The following is a 20,779-nucleotide window of genomic DNA, read 5'->3' on the forward strand; positions in this document are numbered from 1 at the left end:
GAACAAAATTTAGTTGAGTAACAAGGGAGAAGAGCACCCCACCTAGTGGTACTTAAGGCTTCTTGTTGTTGTTGTTGTTGTTAGACAATGGAGAAGAGCTCAAAGTAATCAACACCATATGTTTGGGTGTACTTGTTGGCAAACAATCTAACATTAAGCCATTCAATAGGCAATAAAGAAGATATTTGATGGTGTAGACTCAATGACACCTAACCAACTACTTACTACAATGCAAATCAAGCAAGTCACATGTCCCTTGAGTTGCTAAGTCATCCATTTCTGCATCCATTGCATGCATCCCCCTATGGTTAGCAACAGCATCAACATATGGGGAAGGAATAAAAACATAAGAAAGACAAGGCAAAAGAACACATATGGCTAGGAAGGTGAAGAACTAGAGCATAACAAGCAATGACATGAGCAACTAAGGATTGCTAAGTACATGTTTGAGTAGCTTTCAGGTAAGATACGGGCAAATTCAAGTCACATTTGGATGGATTTTAAACCAGAAGTCGAAACAGTGATGGGCAGAAGAAGTGGCTACATGGTGGGGTAGTAATGTTAGTGCTTGCTTTCTGCCGTTCATAAATACTCAATTGATTCTTTGGGTCATTGCCTATTCAATCTGGAAGAATAGAAGAATTATAGATAGGGATAATAGAAGGAATAGGAAGATCAAAGCAAAAGGTGTGAAATTTATAAATTGTTGATGAACAATACATAGCTTCATCCAAATAGGACCTGGCACTAAAGAAATATGGTGTTCTTCAAAAAAGGTGACATCGGCACAAACATATTTCCTACATGTGAGAAGATCATAACATCCATAACCTTTCTAAGTTCAGGTGCTCAAAAAAGGCACATTTAACGGCTTGAGGAGAGAACTTGTCCTGGCCAGTATGTAGAAGATGACTAAAACATGAACACCAAAAGACATAAGGCATAATAAAGAACATGGATGTTTCTGGGTATATGATGGTGAAGGGAATTTGTCCTCCAATAACTCTAGAGGCCATTCACAGCAGAAAACAGAATGTAAAAGAGCATTGACCCAAGAGGTTTTAGGAACATGCATATAAAGGAGTAGAGCTCATACTACATCAAATAAATGTCTATTTTTTCCTTCAGTTACCCATTCTATTGGGGGTTAAGTATACATGACGTTTGATGATTAATCCCTTGATTAATCCCTTTGCAAAAGCAAAAAGACTAAAGCCCATTTTGAACAAATTCAAGCATTATCAAATAAAAATTTTAATACAAATTCAGAGTGCTGTTAGAATTTAGTAAATACATCAGATATTCAAACCTGTCTTTTAACAAATAGATCCAGGTCACATGCAAAAATCATTCACAAGGGACACAAAATATTGATAACTAGTCAAGTTTTTGACTCTACATGGACCCCAAATATATAAAGGAATAATAGAAAACAATGATTTACTACAAGACTTGAATCCAAATGGAAAAGATGTCCCAACATGTTTTCCCAATTGACAAAGAGAACATCCAGAACTAGAAACAAACTTCACTTCAGGAAAAACTTCTTGTAGTTTTTTTAAGAGATGGAAAACCCAAACACGCATGCCACTGATCAAGGGAAGCACCATGAGTAGAAATTGAGAATGTAGTGTGACAAGAATTGGATCTACTGCCACCATCATTGAAATAGTACAAGTGTTAAAATGTCAACCTAGAATATCTTTGTAAATAAAAAACAAATTAGGAAAGTGAGTAATTAGTGAGTAATTATGGGGGATTTGATTTCATAGGAAATTATTTCCTTGATTAGAATAGGTTATTGTATTATATATTGGATTGTACGTAAGAACAAAATTATGAAAGAAATATTTTTTCCAATCTTTTCTTCTTTCATGGTATCAGAGCTAGGGTTTCTTAAACCCAGCTAAAACAATGGCTGACAGCAGAGACTCTATCTCCTCTGCAAACATCACCGGTGATTCAGAGGTTACGTCCGGTGGGAGTTCGAATGATAACACAGTTTTTCCATTTTTACTGGAAAAATTAAACGGAAAAAATTTCCGTGAATGGGCTCAGTCCATTAAACTAGTAATTGAGGGAAAAGGAAAGCTTGGTTACCTTACCGGTGAGCGAAGGAAACCAGATTGATCCGACGCCATCGCCTTGCAAAGATGGAGGTCCGAAAATTCCATGGTCACAGCTTGGCTTGTCAATTCAATGCAACCATCAATCGGAAAAATTTATTTGTTTTTGCAGATGGCGAAGGAGGTCTGGGAAGCCGTACGTGAGACGTACTCCGATGGTGAGAGTTACTCTCAAATCTTCGACATCAAGACCCAATTGTGGCAGATGAGGCAAGGCGAGAGAGGGGTTACCGAGTATTTCATGGAGATGAGTCATCTCTGGCAGGAGCTCGATCTGAGCATCGACAAAGAGTGGGAGTGCTCCGGCGATAGCACACGATACCGAAGGAGGCTCGAAAACGAGAGGGTCTTCAAGTTTCTTGCCGGCCTGAATCGAGAGCTCGACAACGTGAGGGGACGAATCCTTGGCCGGCGCCCTCTTCCTTCAACCCGAGAAGTTTTCGCAGAGGTCAGGCGTGAGGAGAACAGGAGACGGGTAATGTTGCGACCCCAAAATGACTCCGCTGGGCTGGAACCGGCTGCACGTGGATTTGCCCAAAAATTAGATGGGCCTCACGCCGGGCCGGATGCTTCAGCCCTTACATTAAAAGGCCCAGGAGGACCTAGTCAACGGCCACAAAGAGGTAAAATGTGGTGTGAACATTGTCGAAAAACAGGTCATTCAAAAAATACCTGCTGGGAGATTCATGGAAAGCCGGCAGACTGGAAACCGAGACAATACCACAAAAATCGTGGGTACCAGGCCAACACTGGCGGGTCAAATGAAAGATCACAAGGAGAGAACAATGATACTACATCCGGCAATGTATTCAGTCCTGAACAGTTGGATCAGTTATATAAGATGTTTTCATCAATGCAAACATCGGGTCAATCCTCCTCTGGTTTTCTGGCTCATTGAGGTAATCATCTGACAGCTTTAAAAACCACATCTTGTTACAAATGCCCTTGGATAATTGATTCGGGTGCGTCCGATCATATGACTGGGTCATATCAATATTTTTCATCCTACTCCCCATATGCCGAGAATTTGAAGGTAAAAATTTCAGATGGATCTCTCTCACCAGTTGCTGGAAAAGGAAGTATTCGCATATCTGATTCTTTAACTTTACAATCAGTCTTACATGTCCCCAAGTTATCCTGCAATCTGTTAACTATCAGTCAGTTAACAAAAGACTCAAATTGTTCCGCTAAAGTTTCCTCCCATTGTGTTTTTCAGGACCTATCATCGGGGAAGACGATTGGCACTGCTAAAGCGTATGAGGGACTCTACTACTTTGAGGAGGCAAGTTTGAGTGAATTATGTAATACTGCAATTTGTGATTCTGCATCTACTTCTAAAAATAGTGAACTTTTGTTATGGCATTCACGGATGGGTCATCCCAATTTTCAATATTTAAAACGTTTGTTTCCTTCTCTTTGTTCAAATAAAATGGCTTCTGAGTTTCAATGTGAAGTATGTGAGCTTGCTAAACATCGTCGTACTTCGTTCCCATCATCCATATACAAACCATCTCGCCCATTTGCTATGTTTCACAGTGATGTATGGGGTCCCTCACGTTCCCTAAATCGCACCAATACAAAATGGTTTGTGACCTTTATTGATGACCATACTCGTCTTTGTTGGGTCTACTTACTGAAAGAAAAAATTGAAGTCCGTTCCATTTTTATCAATTTTCATACCATGATTCATACACAGTTCCAAACTCATATTCAGATCCTACGTACTGATAATGGTACGGAATATTTCAATACCATCCTGGGAACTTATCTTCAAGATCATGGGATTGTTCATCAAAGTTCTTGTGTGGATACCCCTCAACAAAATGGGGTTGCTGAACGAAAAAATAGACATATACTTGAAGTCGCCCGGGCTTTAATGTTTACTACCCACATGAAACATTATTTTTGGGGCAATGCTATCTTAACAGCCACACATCTCATTAATCGAATGCCAAGTCGAGTACTCTCATTTGTCACTCCTCTACAGAAATTTCAGGAAAACTTTCCTAACTCTCGACTCCCTTCCAGTCTCCCACTGAAAATTTTTGGCTGTGCTGCGTTTGTTCATGTCCATGCACACCACCGCGATAAATTGGATCCTCGTGCCATTAAATGTGTTTTCATTGGTTATTCACCTACCCAAAAAGGATACAAATGCTATGACCCGGTCTCAAAACGACTGTTCGTTAGTCTTGATGTCACCTTTTTTGAAACCACTCCTTATTTCTCAAAGCCCTCTCTTCAGGGGGAGAAATGGAGGAGTGAAGATCGGTTCTTTGATCCTTTTACTATTGAATCTGTGGTTGCTCTAGTTACTTCATTCACTGACCCGTCTATTGAGTCTTCCATTACAGTACTTCCTAATCTGCCAAACACAACTGAACACTTACCCTCAGGGGGAGATGCAAGAGAACAAAACAACGCAGACATACTGGTTTACTCAAGAAAGCCGAAAACAAAGGAGAAGGAAAACCTCATATCTGAAGCACCAATAGCGTTGGACCCAGTGATGGCTCCGAATAATCATGATCTGGTAATTGAGTCTTCTTCTGACAATTCTGCACCTGATGATATCAATCTACCTATTGCAATCAGAAAACAAACCAGCTCATGTACTCAATATCCTTGGTCGAAATACATGTCTTATAAAAGCTTGTCTACAGGATATCGTGCATTTGTCTCTAATCTGGACAAGACGAAAGTACCAAAAAACATTTAGGAAGCTCTAGAAATACCAGAATGGAGAGAGGCAGTCTTGGAAGAAATGCGAGCCCTAGAAAAAAATGGAACTTGGAAGTTGACAAATCTACCGAAAGGGAAGGGAAGAAGCCAGTAGGTTGTAAATGGGTTTTCACAGTGAAATGTAAATCTGATGAAACAGTTGAAAGATATAAAGCCAGACTTGTTGCAAAAGGCTTTACATAGACCTACGGCATTGACTATACTGAGACATTTGCACCAGTGGCAAACTTAAATACAGTTCAGGTTCTCTTGTCCCTGGCAGCCAATTTAGATTGGCCACTACAACAGCTTGATATCAAAAATGGTTTCTTAAATGGAGAATTAGAAGAGGAAGTTTACATGACTATACCACCAGGATTCAGTAGAATAGGTGAAGAAGACAGAGTGTGTAAACTAAAGAAATCATTATATGGCCTCAAACAATCTCCAAGAGCGTGGTTCGACAGATTCGCAAAGGTACTAAAGAATCAAGGGTACTGACAAGGGCAATCAGACCATACACTATTCTTCCAACAGTCTGAAGGAGGTAAGAAAATAATTCTAATAGTGTATGTTGATGATATAATTCTTACTGGTGATGATACCGTAGAAATGGAGAGATTGAAGAAGGTTCTGGCTACTAAATTTGAAGTTAAAGACTTGGGACAGATGCGGTATTTCTTGGGCATGGAAGTGGCAAGAACAAAAAAGGGGATTAGTGTTTCTCAGCGAAAGTATGTTACTGATCTCCTAGTTGAAACTGGCATGCTAGGGTGCAAACCCAGCGAAACCCCGATAGAAACAGTAAAGAGGGTTGAAGATTGTGGAAAACCAGTAGAAAAGGAGAGATATCAGAGATTGGTTGGCAAACTGATCTACCTATCACATACTAGACCAGATATTGCATTTGCAGTTAGTGTAGTAAGTCAACACATGCACTCACCAAAGGAAGCTCACTTCGATGCCGTATACAAGATCCTTAGATACCTCAAGGAATCCCCAGGAAGAGGACTCTTCTTCAAGAAATATGAGAGCAAGGAAATAGAGATCTTTACAGATGCAAATTGGGCAGGATCAGTGGAAGATAGAAGGTCCACCACAGGATATTGTACATTCGTCTGGGGAAATCTCGTGACTTGGAGAAGCAAAAAACAGAATGTGGTGGCTCGTAGTAGTGCTGAAGCTGAATTCAGGGCAATCGCTCAAGGGATGTGTGAAGGATTGTGGTTACGAAAACTATTGGAGGAATTACGGGTACCGGTGAACTTTCCTATCAAACTCTACAGTGACAATAAGGCAGCTATTAGCATCTCTCTTAATCCAGTCCAACATGACAGGACTAAACATGTGGAGGTAGATAGACACTTCATCAAAGAAAAAATTGAAGAAGGAATTATATGTATGACGTATGTACCAACCAAGGAACAAACTGCAAATATTCTCACTAAAGGCTTGGGACGATAGAGTTTTGATGATCTTATTAACAAGTTGGAGATGATTAATATTTATGATCCAACTTGAGGGGGAGTGTTAAAATGTCAACCTAGAATATCTTTGTAAATAAAAAACAAATTAGGAAAGTGAGTAATTATGGGGGATTTGATTTCATAGGAAATTATTTCCTTGATTAGAATAGGTTATTGTATTATATATTGGATTGTACGTAAGAACAAAATTATGAAAGAAATATTTTTTCCAATCTTTTCTTCTTTCAACAAGCCATCCTTCTCAAGCCCTCCACCAATCCTCTTCTTCGTCTTGAGATCCTATATAATGAAACAAGGTCATAGAACAATTATCAAATTTGGTTAATTAACTAATTGATAACAGGTTCAAGGAAGGAGGCATAAAAGGAAATGAAAGAATATTGCCACAACTGTAAAAGTGTGTAACTGAACCATTGGAAAAAGTAATATTAGAGTTTAAAGTAGTTGGTTTGAAGGACTGAAAAAAATCAGGATTGCCTGGAATATGGGAGGATGCACCAAAATCAATAACCCAGGGTGAAGAGGCAAGAAGCTTGGCTGCACCTAAATGGTCCACGATAGAATTAGATGTAAAAGACTAAGTTTGGGGTTGATCAATGCAGACAAGATTGTTATACTCCTCTCGAAACACAATAGATGACATACTCAACTCCCCAGTACAGTGGCAAGGTGCATTTGAAGATTCAATGGTGGGATCACCCTCCCCAAGAGACAAAAATGATCAACAGATAGTTTTCCTTACCATAATGTGAGAAATGTGGGAATTGCCACAACAACCTACTCCTAACACACTACCTCTACTTTCCAAACCCCATCCTCATCCTCCAACACTTCCCTAATCATGTTTGGAGACAATGCTAACCATAGTTGAACTATCATGGGAAGAAGCTTAAGAAGAAGATTGAGAGCCATTTCCAGTGATATGTTGGATTCTAGCATATGCATCATTCATGGATGGTATTGTGACACAGTTTATTAGATGAGATCTAGGAAAAATATTGGAGTGCTTTACATACCCAATTCTGTTAATCAAATTTCCCATGTGCCACCAACACCTTTTGAAGGGCTGGATGGTATTCTTAATTTTTATGGAAGACGTTATGAGTAAGGAACATGATGACCAGCAAGAAACTGTTCAGACCATTGATGCTCTTTTGACTGCACCGACTTTGATGGCGTTAGAGATAAATGAAAATTATATTCAAGCTCAAAAAATGGTGGATCAGATGCTATTGTGGTTGTCAGATCTAGCAGGTCAAGTTGTTCATTTGGATGGAGAGAAGAGTAAGGTGAATAAAGGTCAGCTGGAGCTAGCTAATTTAAAGTGCCCAATTAGTTGTGAGGGAAAAGGTTGAGGTCTTCTGGGTTAGGTATAAATCAAGGTTTTCCTTCATTCTTTCATTTTTCATCTCTGTTCTCATTTTGTTAGGACCCCTGGTTCTCCATCCATTTGTGACTCTTTTTTCTCACTTAACATAATTCTTTAGTTACATGTATATGATGTGTGAAAAAAATTTAGACTAATATCAGTTCATGGAAGTCAATCCTACAGCACTAACAAAATAAGAGGGAATAGATTGTAATAGCGCACAGCAACTTTTAATCATGATAGTTTCAAATATATGCGACCTTTTTCTCACTTAACATAATTCTTTAGTTACATATGTGTGTGAAAAAAAAAAAGACTAATATCAGTTCATGAAAGCCAATCTTACAGCTCTTACAAAATGAGAGGGAATAGATTGTAATAGTGCAGCAACTTTTAATCTTGATAGTTTCCATGCATAAAACTACTTTCAGAATCAATTGCGTACCATTTCGAATAATGAGAGCACCAAGTCCAGTAGGATAGCCAAATAACTAACCAAAATACATAAAGATCAAATATCAATATGTGATGGTGCTATCCTGCCTACGTACAATAAAAAGCTTGCATATCTACCTTATAGAATGAAACGACAACAAAATCTGCAGGAAATTCTGACAAATCTGGTGGTTCTGTGGAACATCCTTTTGCAGCATCAATCAAAACCATCCAACACCCCCTGTTTCAAAAATTATGAAAAGGTAATAACAAAATAATACTCTCATTTAAAAAAACAAAATTAGATTTATCAAAAAAAATATATAGGGAATTTTTTCAGAGGATGGACAGAGTCAAACTCCCCATTATCGACACACAACAATAGACTATCAGCATGCTGGAATTAAAAATTAAAATTTACATCATAAATGCCAGTATACATTTAAAAAGAATTCTGACCAACAAGTATCATCAGAACAAATGAGTTTAGAAAGTTATGCAGCTGATGTAACCTGTGTTAATGCCAGACTATGCATGTACTAAACCTCAATAGTTTCATAAATTTAAAATCCTATAAGCATCCATTTCAGTCAAAGAGGTTTATGCTGGAAAAAAAAAACAAACAAACAAACCTGCCTATGAAGAAAAGAGATTTCCCAATGATGTCTTCTAGCCTGACATGAACATTGTTTTTTTCATTTTTATAATAAAAGAAGCTATATATTAGATAGGGAAAAGAAGAGGTACAACATACCAGGACAAGGAGTCCACCAAATAACAACAGAAAAAAGGAAGAAAAAAAAAAGGGGGATAAAAACAGGGGAAAAAAAAAAAAAGAGGATCACAAAACAAAACTGGACAATATTAACCAAGGAAACTCCTTTTCAAAACCTTTCCATCATAATTTACTGAAACTCTACAAAATTCAATAATTCTCTTTGACTCTTCATTTTTCAGCTTTTGCCACCATTCAAGCGCACTTCATTTCCTCCAATATAAGTCAACTTTAAATCCATTTTATGCAAAATATCCTGAGCTTCTAGCTCCTTCTTAAGAATCCCCTCCAAGGGAGTGGGCAAGATTCCATCCCTACGCTGTAAATTGTTAACTAACCCATCATTATCAAAAATAGACACTCCCCCCAAACCTTCCAACGGGGGAGGATGAACATAAGATTAATCCCCTATTTCGTCACAAGAATAGAAACATACCCATATTGTTTTTGAGTCTCATCCAACAACAGCCCCCCACCACAGTCAAACTCACTAATATCATCACTTTCAGAATATGAAAAATTCCTCCATTTCTTTAACTTCTATTCTTTTCTTGCCCCATTGCTACACCCAACCTCCTTTGCAAGAGTCATCCACTATACTAAGTTCTCCTTTAGAACCTCCCCTTAAAAATTCAGCCATTTTCTAAACAGAATCTTCTCTCTTCTCTTCAAACACCTTCCCCATCTCAGCACCCATATCAGCCACCTTTTGACAAGCATACACCTCACTTCCCTCAAATCTGTCAGAATTAGGACAAAAAAAAAAATCAGCAGCCTCCTCCCCCCCCACCCCCCCCAAAAAAAAAGAAAAATACAGCTTCTAGTTTCTTACTCCTTTCCACCCACCTTTTAAACCCTCTTTGAGATTAGTCGCGTTCTTAACACCAAGATCTAGTTTTGACTCTGAACTGCTAATAACCTGGATTTGATCCAAAGCTTGTTCAGCTTGATTCGTATCTTGGATTGCTGGAGACTGAAATGGATTCCATTATCAAAGGGTATAGAGTCCTCCTTCCCACTGCTTGTCTCCTGATTTCTGGGAACTGAAATTTGGACCTTCCCATTAATGGGATCCACCAAAGAAGTACCAGGATCCCCATTTCCCCAACCAACAACCTGACTACCACCATGTTCCTTCAGCGTAGAGCCCAAAAGATGAGATCCGCCCTTTGACTCCACATTAGAGCCCAACTCAGACTTACCTAAACCTTGAGCCTGCTCAAATAAGTGGGCCAGTTTAGATAAAAAAGATGCACCTTCTTTTTCAATTAATTGGGCCAGGTCCCAAATGAAAAGCATACCATCCGGCCCACTCCTCGCAATCTTCTCCCTGAGTGCAACCCAGTTGCCTCAGAGAGAAATGCAGCACCTGCCAGAACCCTAGCTTACTTTACAATCATTTCCAGCTGGTTTGCGATGAACTCTTGTCTCCACAAGCCTAAGTTCCTTCATATGAAGCGCACCTCCACACCTACAGCACCTCTCTTTTCTTCTGATCAACATACCTTGATTTCCAAAAGGATCTAGACTACCACCGTCCTCACCTTCGCCTTTGTTGCTTTCCAACACCACTTGACTCTATCACCCTTTGCGCCGCCAGGAATGAACACTGAATATTTCTTTCATTTCCGCCCCAACCGAAACTCAAAGAACTTTCCCACCTTTGTCCACCTGATTGACAACCAATATTGCGTGATACCCTTCCGAATACTCCAAAAACCCCTTTCTGTCCAACCGAAGACCGACAACCCATCAGCAAACCATGATGCATCATCTTTAGAAAACCTGACCCACCTGTTATGAACGACATTGTCTCGACCACGAGCAAAGAGAAGATCCCTCTGACTTTATCCAAACAGATTGAAGGATTTTCCTTCAATCTGCATCGTTCAGTTCAGCATAGCCTACAACAAGAGGCTCCATAGCACTGTATGCACCTCCCTCTTGTTCTCATCTCACCTGACTAAAAACATTATGTATTCAAATTCAATATATGTGTGCGTATATTATATATACATATTATAACCTAAATATGCACTAGAAAAAGTTCAGAAAACATGTATGCTGCAAATTAAGAGAAAGTACCCATCATAGATCCTATCATACATTTAAATAGAACTCTGGTCAACAAACTTCACTATGGAAAACGATTTTAGAAGTTCAGCAGCCCAGGCAAATTGTGCAAAAGCCTGCATATACCAGTTATAAACCCAAGTAGTTTCACAATTAAGGTATCCTATAAGCATTCCATTTCAGTCAAAGAGATTATTTTAAAAAGGAAAAAAAAAAATCATCTGCCTATAAAGAAAGAGATTTCACAATGATGTCTTCTAGCTAGCAAGATGTGGATAATATTCATATTCCATTCCTTATGTCAAAATCAATATTTAAGATATTTATATAACCAAAGTATATATAAGAAAAATAAAACATTGTCACTTAGATTTTGCGCAAATAAGACAGAAATTACTTAAGTCATAAATTTAATTTCTGGAGACTACGTATGAATATAGATCATAGAGAATAAAATTTCAATAACTATATAAACAATATGATGTCAGCTTAATATACTCGCAATATGGAGAGCTTCCCAAAAGTCTTCTAGCATCTTCCTTGATAATCTTCACCAAGTCAAGGCTGAATCTCACACCTGAGAAATTGCACTCCGAGGGAAAGGCAAATAGGTTATAAGCTTTACCTGCATTCAGCAAAGCACGTGACAAAATTAAGTTTAAAAATGCAAACGAAAACTCCATCTAGAATTATTACAAACATTGACCTTTCCTCTGTTAAAAGCTTGATATACATTGTCGGCACAACCTAACAGCTTAAGCTTTATGTAAAAACGAAATCTAACATGGTATCAAAGCTATGGTTGCCAGGAGGCCCTGGGTTCTGGTCTTGTTACCCATATTTATCCTATGGTGGCAAAATAATTATCTTATTCCATGCAGTGGGTGTTATTTACTGCCTATGTATCTCTCTGTGCAATCGGACTGTACGTGCAGGGGAGAGTTAAAGCCTGATAGACATTGTCGGCCCACAACTTAACAGCATAAGCTTTTAGGTGAAGTGGTAATCTAACAGTCATAAATGGTGTTTATGAGTAGGTTATTAGCAAAATTCTAAAATGACCTGGAGAGTATAACATATTATATTATTTTATTTTTTAACAATGGAGCGTGTTTTCGTGTTTAATTTCTACATCCACTCATTCCTAGCACAAGGATACACCAAACCTTAAAAGGATGAGGCCAAATGTTTGTACAAATAAGCAGGGCAGTTCATCATTTGATAGTGCTGTGTCCAGTGGAATCTGAGCTTGGGTGTGGGACAGAATGAGCTATGCTTTCCAGTGAAGGATGATGCTGTTATGTCCGAGAGCTAAACGATATAGAAGGAAGTTCTTCACTTCAATTACTCCGTTTATTGTTAGGAATGAAAGATATACAAATATTTTTGCCAGAATGAGATGGCAGTTGATGAGGAACATGATCCTAAATGGACATTTACATATGGGTCAATACAGCGTTTTGAATTACAGCTGTGTGCACAGTCCTTAAACCCAATATATAATTTTTATCTTATGTACAAATTATCATGTTATGGTGAGTGCATATATGCTCACCCTTCAACCAAGAGGATTGTATATGCACAAGTTGGATATCACATTCTCATACATGAAGGTAAGTGGATGCCAACATGGAATCCTTCACTCTCACTAAAGAGACAGAACATCCTATGCATTCTTTCTTAATATGACTCAGGATTCTGGCTAAGGTGTACAAGAGTAAAGACTGTGTTCTCTAGATGCTCTAATTGGAATCATGATCAAAGAAGAGACATGAAGCATTAAGGGACAGCTTTGCCTAGTAACATCTATACCCTAGGGGCATAATCAGACCATTGCATGTCGGAAGGATCAGACCACATGATAATTATAATAAAATTGGTTTTTTTTCATTCATAATAATCTAAACAATTGCTGCAAGGTGTTGCTTACCAATAGTGAATTTCTTCAACAACTACTTTGGTAAAACTATTCTCATGAAAAAGAAATAGAAGTTGTTCTAATCCAACTAAATTAAAAGGAGCTATTATTTGTGAAATTGAAAGAGATAAATGTCATCATGCTCACTAATAGTTAGGATGACTTGTGTAAGGGTCATACACAATAAGGGCAAGATATGATTAAGAATAAAAGGATAATTTAGGAAACCCAAAGAAAAGGGGAAAAAAATAACACAACCTAATGAACAAGGGCTAAGGGGTAACCACATACATGGCTGCCCCATGTAGGCCTAATCCCTATATAAAGGGGAAGGGGATGGCCCAGAGAATGAACACTATCTAGCTGTCCCCCTCTCTCTTCTCTCACCTTCTTTCTCCTCTCTCCACCAAATTTATTGTGCTTTAAGTGTTCTTTGTGAGGGACTTCTAGTCAGTTTTGTATGCATACATTTAGAAGTTGGGTGATTGTGCAGCCAAAGGAAAACAACTTACATTGAATCATGAATAATTAAAAGTGATTGTTTCTTTTTCTTCTCACTTTCTTGGTTTTGTAAATCAACCGTTGATGGCATCTTTAACTGTATCTTGCATCAAAATTTTATTTCGCTTCGCCTGTTTGCATGTGTTAGAATCTCCCAAGAATTATGCTATTAGACAATATCCTATTTTATTGATGTTAGTTGACAAGCTAAAGGCTCAAGCCGAGGGGGTCTTGGTTATTGTGAAACATTCTCCTCAACTTAATTGGATCCAAGTAATTCTTCTAGTGACAATTATTAAACACTAGCTCCTATTTTAGCTGGCTATAAAAAAGAAATTTATTACTTGAAAATAGCAAGAAGACAAAATGAGCAAGATAAAAGGCATCCTCCAAACAAACCAAAAAAAAAAAAAAAGCACATAAATAACAAAGAGGAAAACTCAACTTCACAAGGTTGATGCAACAAAGCTCTCCAATATCTATTGCAAATTAGTCAAAGAGATCCTCCCGAAAAATAAAACATCTTTAGAACATCAAAGCAACAAAATAAAAACCACCCTGCTCCAAAACAAAATAGTAACAGTGATGAAGCACTTGAACATTCTAGTAGTACCCTCTGATCAAATAGTTGCAAAATTTGCACACCTCAAAAAAAGCCTTCGTCTCCTTCTTCCCAAAACCTTTAAACTGAAGGACAGAAATGCTATTCAAAGAAGATGAACAAACCCAATGCTACCCAAAAACATCAAACATTCCACCCCAAGAAACATATCTAGGGTAGAGCATTTGAGTGCAATCAAAACTGAAATTAGTGGATTCCTTAGTAAGGAGGTGAGGTCGGGTCTGAGTCTTAGAACAAACATGAGAAATAAAAAGAAAGCTCAAAAAGAATTAGAAAATGTGGTCCCTTCTATTAGTTATAAGGGTGGTAAGGGCCTTGGGAAGGGTGGCAAACAAGTTAAATTATGAAGATTATCAGCTGGAATGTGTGAGGTTTAAGGGGAATGAGGAAGAGGAGTCTTATAAACGAAGTGTTGTCTAAGTACTAAACTCGAGAGATTGATCAAGGGATCATTAGAAGTATTTGAGGTGGATGGTTGAAGGAGTGGGACTTCTTACCATCTTGTGGTGCATAAGCTGGTGTTCTTATTATGTGGGACTCTTGGTCTATTTCTAAAGTGGATATTTTAGTCGGCTCCTTTTCCCTCTTTGTTCTTGTCAAAGTGAAAGGGAGGGATCAATGGTGGCTCTCCTCAGTGTATGATCTACCTAGGCCTACTCTCAAGAGTACATTCTGGGATGAGCTTTATTTTGTTGGGCAAAAGGAATTGATCTCCTGAGATTTGGCAAAAAGACACTGACCAACCCTCAGGTTTTAAAAATTCCAGAGTCCTCCCCTGAGGTTTCAAGAATTCCAAGGACCTCCCTTCAGGTTTGCCAAAAAACATAAACCTCCCCTTGAATTTTGCAAAAAGACAAATCTTTTGTGGGGAGGTTTTTGTCCTTTTGGAAAATCTTAGGAGAGGTATGTGGAATTTTTAAAACCACAAAGGAGGTCAATGTCATTCACCCTATTTTGCTTTGGGGTTTTGTTCCCCTACGTGGGTAGTGAGTGGGGATTACAACTTGGTGAGATTTCTAGGGGGGGTGGAGGGGAAGAAATGAAGAAAGGGGAGGAGGTTGCGGCTAGTATGCAACAGTTTGACCTATTGATCAGGAATTGTGGCCTTAGAAACCTGCTTTTGAGCAATGCTACCTTTACCTGGTCATTTTGAGAAAAAGGGGGGGGGGGGCGAGGGGTGCTAGGGTAGTGGCTAGTAGATTGGATAGATTCCTATTTTTGTAGAAATTGGGAGGACCAAAACATTGTTAGCCCAACGTACATTGTTAGCCCAACGAATGCTTAAGAGCTTCCATGCCACTCAAGGCCAATCAGAGGGCAATGACGATCTTGAACCCAAGGTCTTGAATTTCCACAAAATGGTCGAAATTTTCGTCAAAATTTTCGGTTTCCATCACCCTCAAAATCGAAATGGCAGTCAATTTCCATCTTGCATAATTTCCATCAAAATCTCAACGAATCATTTGAAATTTATCGAAATCTTGAAATTTTAGCAAAACATGTCGAAATATTAACTATGCAATGAAATTCCTCAAAATTCAAGTGAGAGATTTAGGAGTGAAGAGAAATTTCTGTCTTAATTTATTTTATAGATTTTTATTGAATCAAAAGATTATTACAAGTAATTTTGGAATTATATGAAAATATAAACCTACAACAACATTTTATTTAACCATTCATGCCTAAATTATCATTATTTGTATAATTAATAATATTTAAATAATTTATGAATTTCATTTGTATCTTACAAATACTTTTGATACATATACAATATTACAACTTTTCCACCTCATACACGGCATAGATGTATTTAACTTGTAATATATTAGTCCTAAAACTTACATTATTATGTCTGTGAACCATTTCTAAAGTTTCACATAGAATTCCATGCTTTACTACCCGTTATTTTTTCAAATTGAAATTGAAATTGACATCGAAATTGAAATTTCCGTACTTTTGGAGCTTCAAAATTTGAGTTAAAATCGAAATTTAAGACCTTTCTTGAACCCAACGACGATGGTGAGCATCTCTGAAACTAGCAAACCATCTTCTAGCCAAAACTAATCTTCTCGATTAACCTAGTTCAGCATCGCCCTCCTTTGCAATAGGGAGCATGGCTAGCGCTTTGAACACATTTCTTCCAAAACTCCCAGCTAAAGCCATTCTTCGTTAACCTAGACCTGAAACTAATCAACACCTCCTTAGTTTTCGATCATATTTCCATCAGTTAGATATGGCAATCCCTTGTTAGACCATTGAAACATTTGCGGCAAGTCATCCTCGTATTTAAGGTTTTCTCAAAGCCTGTGGAAACTAGCAAGAAATGAACTTTACTCTCACTCAACGAACAGATCTTCTAGTCAAACACAGTCAACCTTCTGTATCATAATCTCTTGCCCACTCACAGCAAACCATCCTTAGCCATCAAAACGCAATCAACTTCCGTCTATAGAGTACAAAGTACCTAGAGCTGCCTAAGGAGAGCATCATAAACGGGGGCATAGGCAAAGTTTGAATTAATAACCACGAAGATGCCAGAGTTAGCATGGGGAGGTCATTGAACTGTCAAGGTGGAGAGCGAAACCTTCTACGCTAATCACCTCGACCACTTAACTATTAGGATATCAGAATTCTCTGGAAGACACTCCTCTTACATTCTTCTGAAGACTGCAGAGTTCTCTTGGATGGTGATCTGCAAGGGTGGAAGAGATGTCAAAGAGTTGAATAAAGGAAGTTTTAATTAGCAATGGGGGGCAAGGATCTCCATTGTGCTGCAACTCAACAAGGAGGAGATTCTAGGCATGGAGAAGGAGATAGTAAGTGGAAGACATCAAGATCAATGTATACCAAAAGGTAATAATAAAAGCATGGAGAAAATTCCTTAAAGCTATTGTGAAGCTTACGACTAAATCAACTAGGAGAGCTGCATTCCAGTTTGCAAAATGTGGCTCTTTGAACCTCATTGATCATGAGTCACATCTAAAGAAGTGGAGTGTGGAACAGAGGTTATCGGAAAAATTGACCTTCGCTGACATCGTCAGAACAGTGCGAGCGAGGGGAAGGAGATTGAACGAGAAAGGATATTCCCATGATTCCTGGGGCAGAAAAATAGCTTCCTTTCCTAGTTCAACCTTCAATTCTAATTTTGTCCGCGAGAAGCAGTCAGAACTGGGTACAGCAGGTCACCCCAAACTATGGAAAAATGGGTTGTTAAACAAAATACGAGGACTGGACCCACTTTTGCTCAAAAGGAATCTCAGGCTCCAACTGGATTTAAGGTAGGCGACCCATTAACTCTTAGCCCAGCAAGAAACAATGTGTTGGATGGAGATAGAATTGACGCTTCATCTCCCTCAGTCGTTGCAAACAAGGAGACGACCAACTGAATAGTTTCCTAATGAACCATCTAGATAATGAAAAGGTCGGCTTGATAGTCCCCGACTTCATATGGGGATAGGGATTCCAAAGAGGAAGAGGCAGAGAAGGCTTTTATGGTAAACAACAACCAACTGGAAGAGGTTCTACACTACAATAAGGGATTTTAGGATTGTATTGCCACAAGCCTTCTCCTTCCAATAACATCCATGCGCGAGGTAGCAAAAGAAGTCGAGGATAATGAAGTTGAGGAAAAGATATCAGATTCGGAAGATGATCTAAGCAGTTTCTACAACTTTGAAAATGGATTATTTGTCTACTAGTTGCGGACTATTTTAGGTAAGGAAGGAGAGTGTGATTCGGATCAATTCTCAAAAGAACTTTTGCTACTAAAGATTAGGAGTTGCCAAAGATGTGTTTATTTCCTTCACAAGACACTCGGCATCTAGGAGATGAGACTCTTCATTTGTCTTCTAACACTGAGCAAGAGGGCGTTAATACTATAAAGCACAACCTAGACTAGAGCATAGAATTGATTGAAAAAGGGCCTTTGTCCCTTATTTTCTGAGCATACTCTTGAAAAAATGGACCTAGTTGAAAATCCTCACAATGGTGGGAGGGGTATTAATGAAGAGGTAGGTGTTCCCTTGGGTGATCAAAATTCATCCATATCAGGATAAGGTATACTTCCCCTTCCCTCCCAACCCTCTCTTTCTTTTGATGTTGTTTGCCACAAGGAAGGTCTCGCAAGGGCAATGCCTCTGCTTTCGGTCTAGGGGGTAGTGAAAGAGACTGCAAAGATCCAAATGAACTCCTGTATGACCTAGGTTTGAAACTTGTGAGGCCTAACTATTTTAAAGTTAGATTGGGTTTAAGTCCTAAAACTTAAAAGGGGAAGAAAAAGTTTAGAAAGAACTTTAAAATTTGATTTCTTCTATCAATTATAGGAGTGGAGAGGAAACAGGGGAAAGGGGTAAACGAGTTAAATTATGAATATTTTAAGTTGGAACTTTACGGATCTTGGGGATGTTAGGAAGAGAAGCTTGGTTAAAGAGGTTTTGCTTAGGAGTTCTCTTAACATTGTTGTGATTCAAGAGACTAAGCTTAAATCGACTGACGAGAAGGTTGTTAGGGGGATTTGGGAAGGGAGCAATAAGGACTAGGGTCTTTTCACCCTCTTGAGGATTGGCAGGGGGCATTCTAGTGGTTTGGGATACTCCTACCATATAAATAGTGGGCAGCCTAGAGGGTTTCTTTTCTTTTTCTATCTTCAAAAAGGTGAGAGTCCAGGGTCAATGGTGTTTCTTTAGTCTATGGTCCCTCTAGGCCTTCTCTAAGGAGCTCTTTCTGGGACGATCTATATTACGTCTCAGGTTTTTGCTCCCCTAAGTGGATAGTGGGGGTGATTTCAATGTAGAGAGATTTTCCCAAGAAAAGATGGGGTAAGCAGGGTTATTCCAACAATGCAAGATTTTGATCTATTTATTAGGGAAAGTGGCTCGAGGGATATTCCTTTGATTAACGCAAACTTTACTTGGTCGGTGGTCGGGATTATGGCTAGTAGACTTGATAGGTTCCTTTTCTCCAATGAATGAGAGGATGACACCCATTACTGACCATACCATCTAAGTCGTCCCTCCCTTATCTTATCTTCTATAGGAGCTACACCTAACTTACCACGAATATGTTCATTTCTTAATTTATCTTTCAATGTTATACCACTCATCCATCTAAGCATTCTCATCTCGGCAACTTTTACTTTTTGGATATTATGTTTCTTCGTCGCTCAATATTCCGATCCATATAGCATAGCTGGTCTTATAGCTGTTCTATAAAACTTCCCTTTCAATTTTAAGGGTATTCTACAATCACAGAGCACACTTGAAGCACTTCTCCATTTTACCCAACCTGCTTTAACTCTATGCATTACATCATCTTCAATTTCTCCTTCATCATGCATAATAGATCCAAGGTATCGAAATCTACTAATGCTATTTATTTTTTCATCATCAAGTTTAACTTTGTCTCCAATATTCCTCCTATCATTACTAAAATTACATTTCATATATTCGGTCTTATTTCTATTTATCCTAAAGCTTCTAGATTCCAAAGCTTCTCTCCATAATTCTAACTCAGCCTCTACTCCATCCTTAGTTTCGTCAATTAATACAATATCATCTGCAAACAACATACACCATGGAACCTCCTTTTGAATACTCTTAGTCATTGGTCCATCACTAAAGTAAAAAGATAAGGCCTCAAAGCAGATTCTTTATGTACACCTATGGTGATTGGAATTCTCTAGTTTCTCCATCTATAGTCCTTACACTAGTCATTACCCCATCGTACATATCCTTAATGACATCGGTATACCTACTACATACACCCTTTTTTTCTAAAACCCACCATAGAACTTCCCTAGGTATCCTATCATATGCTTTCTCAAGGTCAATAAATATCATATGCAAGTCCCTCTTCTTTTCCCTAAACTTTTCCATTAAACTTCTTAAAAGATAAATAGCTTCTATGGTAGATCTCCCAGACATAAAATCAAATTGATTTTCTGAGACCTTCGTTTCTAACTTTAATCTTTGTTCGACTACACTTTCCCATAGTTTCATCATATGACTCATAAGTTTAATTCCACAATAGTTACTACAATTTTGAATATATCCTTTATTTTTGTATATAGGTATTAAAGTGTGTTTCCTCCATTCATCTGGCATTTTCTTAGTTTTTACAATTGTATTAAATAAATTAGTTAACCATATAATTTCGTTATCACCTAAGCATTTCCAAACTTCAATTGGGATGTTATCTAGTCCTTAGCAAGTGGAAACTAAGGAAAAATTCTATTAGGGAGTTGGAGTTGGTTGGGGGAGAAATAATCTCGGATAATAGTAGGATAGCTTCGGAGATCACTTATTTTTATTGCAATCTATTTTCTGAGGAAGATGATTATAGACCGATGGTGGAAGAGCTAGAGTGGGACCCTTTGTGTGGTGATAAGATAGGTTGGTTAAAGAGACCTTTCAAGGAAGAGGAAGTAAGATCTACCATCTCTACAATGAATAGCTCCAGGGTTAGATGGCTTTAAATTGGCATTTTTTCAAGATTGTTGAGCAGTGGTTAAGGATGACTTGATGGAGGTCTTTAATGAATTTTTTTTTTAACAGAATTTTATGCAAGAGTATTAACTATACCTTCATAACTTTGGTGCCTAAGAAAAGCATGTCTATCAAGATTTCTGATTATAGGCCTATTAGTTTAGTATCTAGTGCTTATGAAATAATCACTCGAGTACTAGCTAGAAGGTTGAGCGCGGTTCTTGATAAGACTATTACTAAGACCCAAAGCGCTTTCATGGGGAGAAGACA

General features: G+C 38.3%; 1 protein-coding gene across 2 annotated transcripts in view; it reads right to left on the reverse strand.

Annotated features, from left to right (window-relative positions):
• Positions 1–20,779, reverse strand: part of LOC131145143 (molybdenum cofactor sulfurase) — a 158,012-nt gene that overhangs the window by 102,178 nt on the left and 35,055 nt on the right. For both annotated transcript variants that reach the window (XM_058094244.1, XM_058094243.1), the window contains exons 6-8: positions 11,485–11,611; positions 8,277–8,379; positions 8,149–8,194 (exon numbers count right to left, since the gene is read on the reverse strand). In XM_058094244.1, the coding sequence (XP_057950227.1) occupies positions 8,149–8,194; positions 8,277–8,379; positions 11,485–11,611 (276 nt within the window). The remainder of the gene's footprint in view (positions 1–8,148; positions 8,195–8,276; positions 8,380–11,484; positions 11,612–20,779) is intronic.

Source organism: Malania oleifera, chromosome 12 (genome assembly GCF_029873635.1).
Source record: "Malania oleifera isolate guangnan ecotype guangnan chromosome 12, ASM2987363v1, whole genome shotgun sequence".
In the NCBI taxonomy this organism is placed as follows: Eukaryota; Viridiplantae; Streptophyta; class Magnoliopsida; order Santalales; family Ximeniaceae; genus Malania; species Malania oleifera.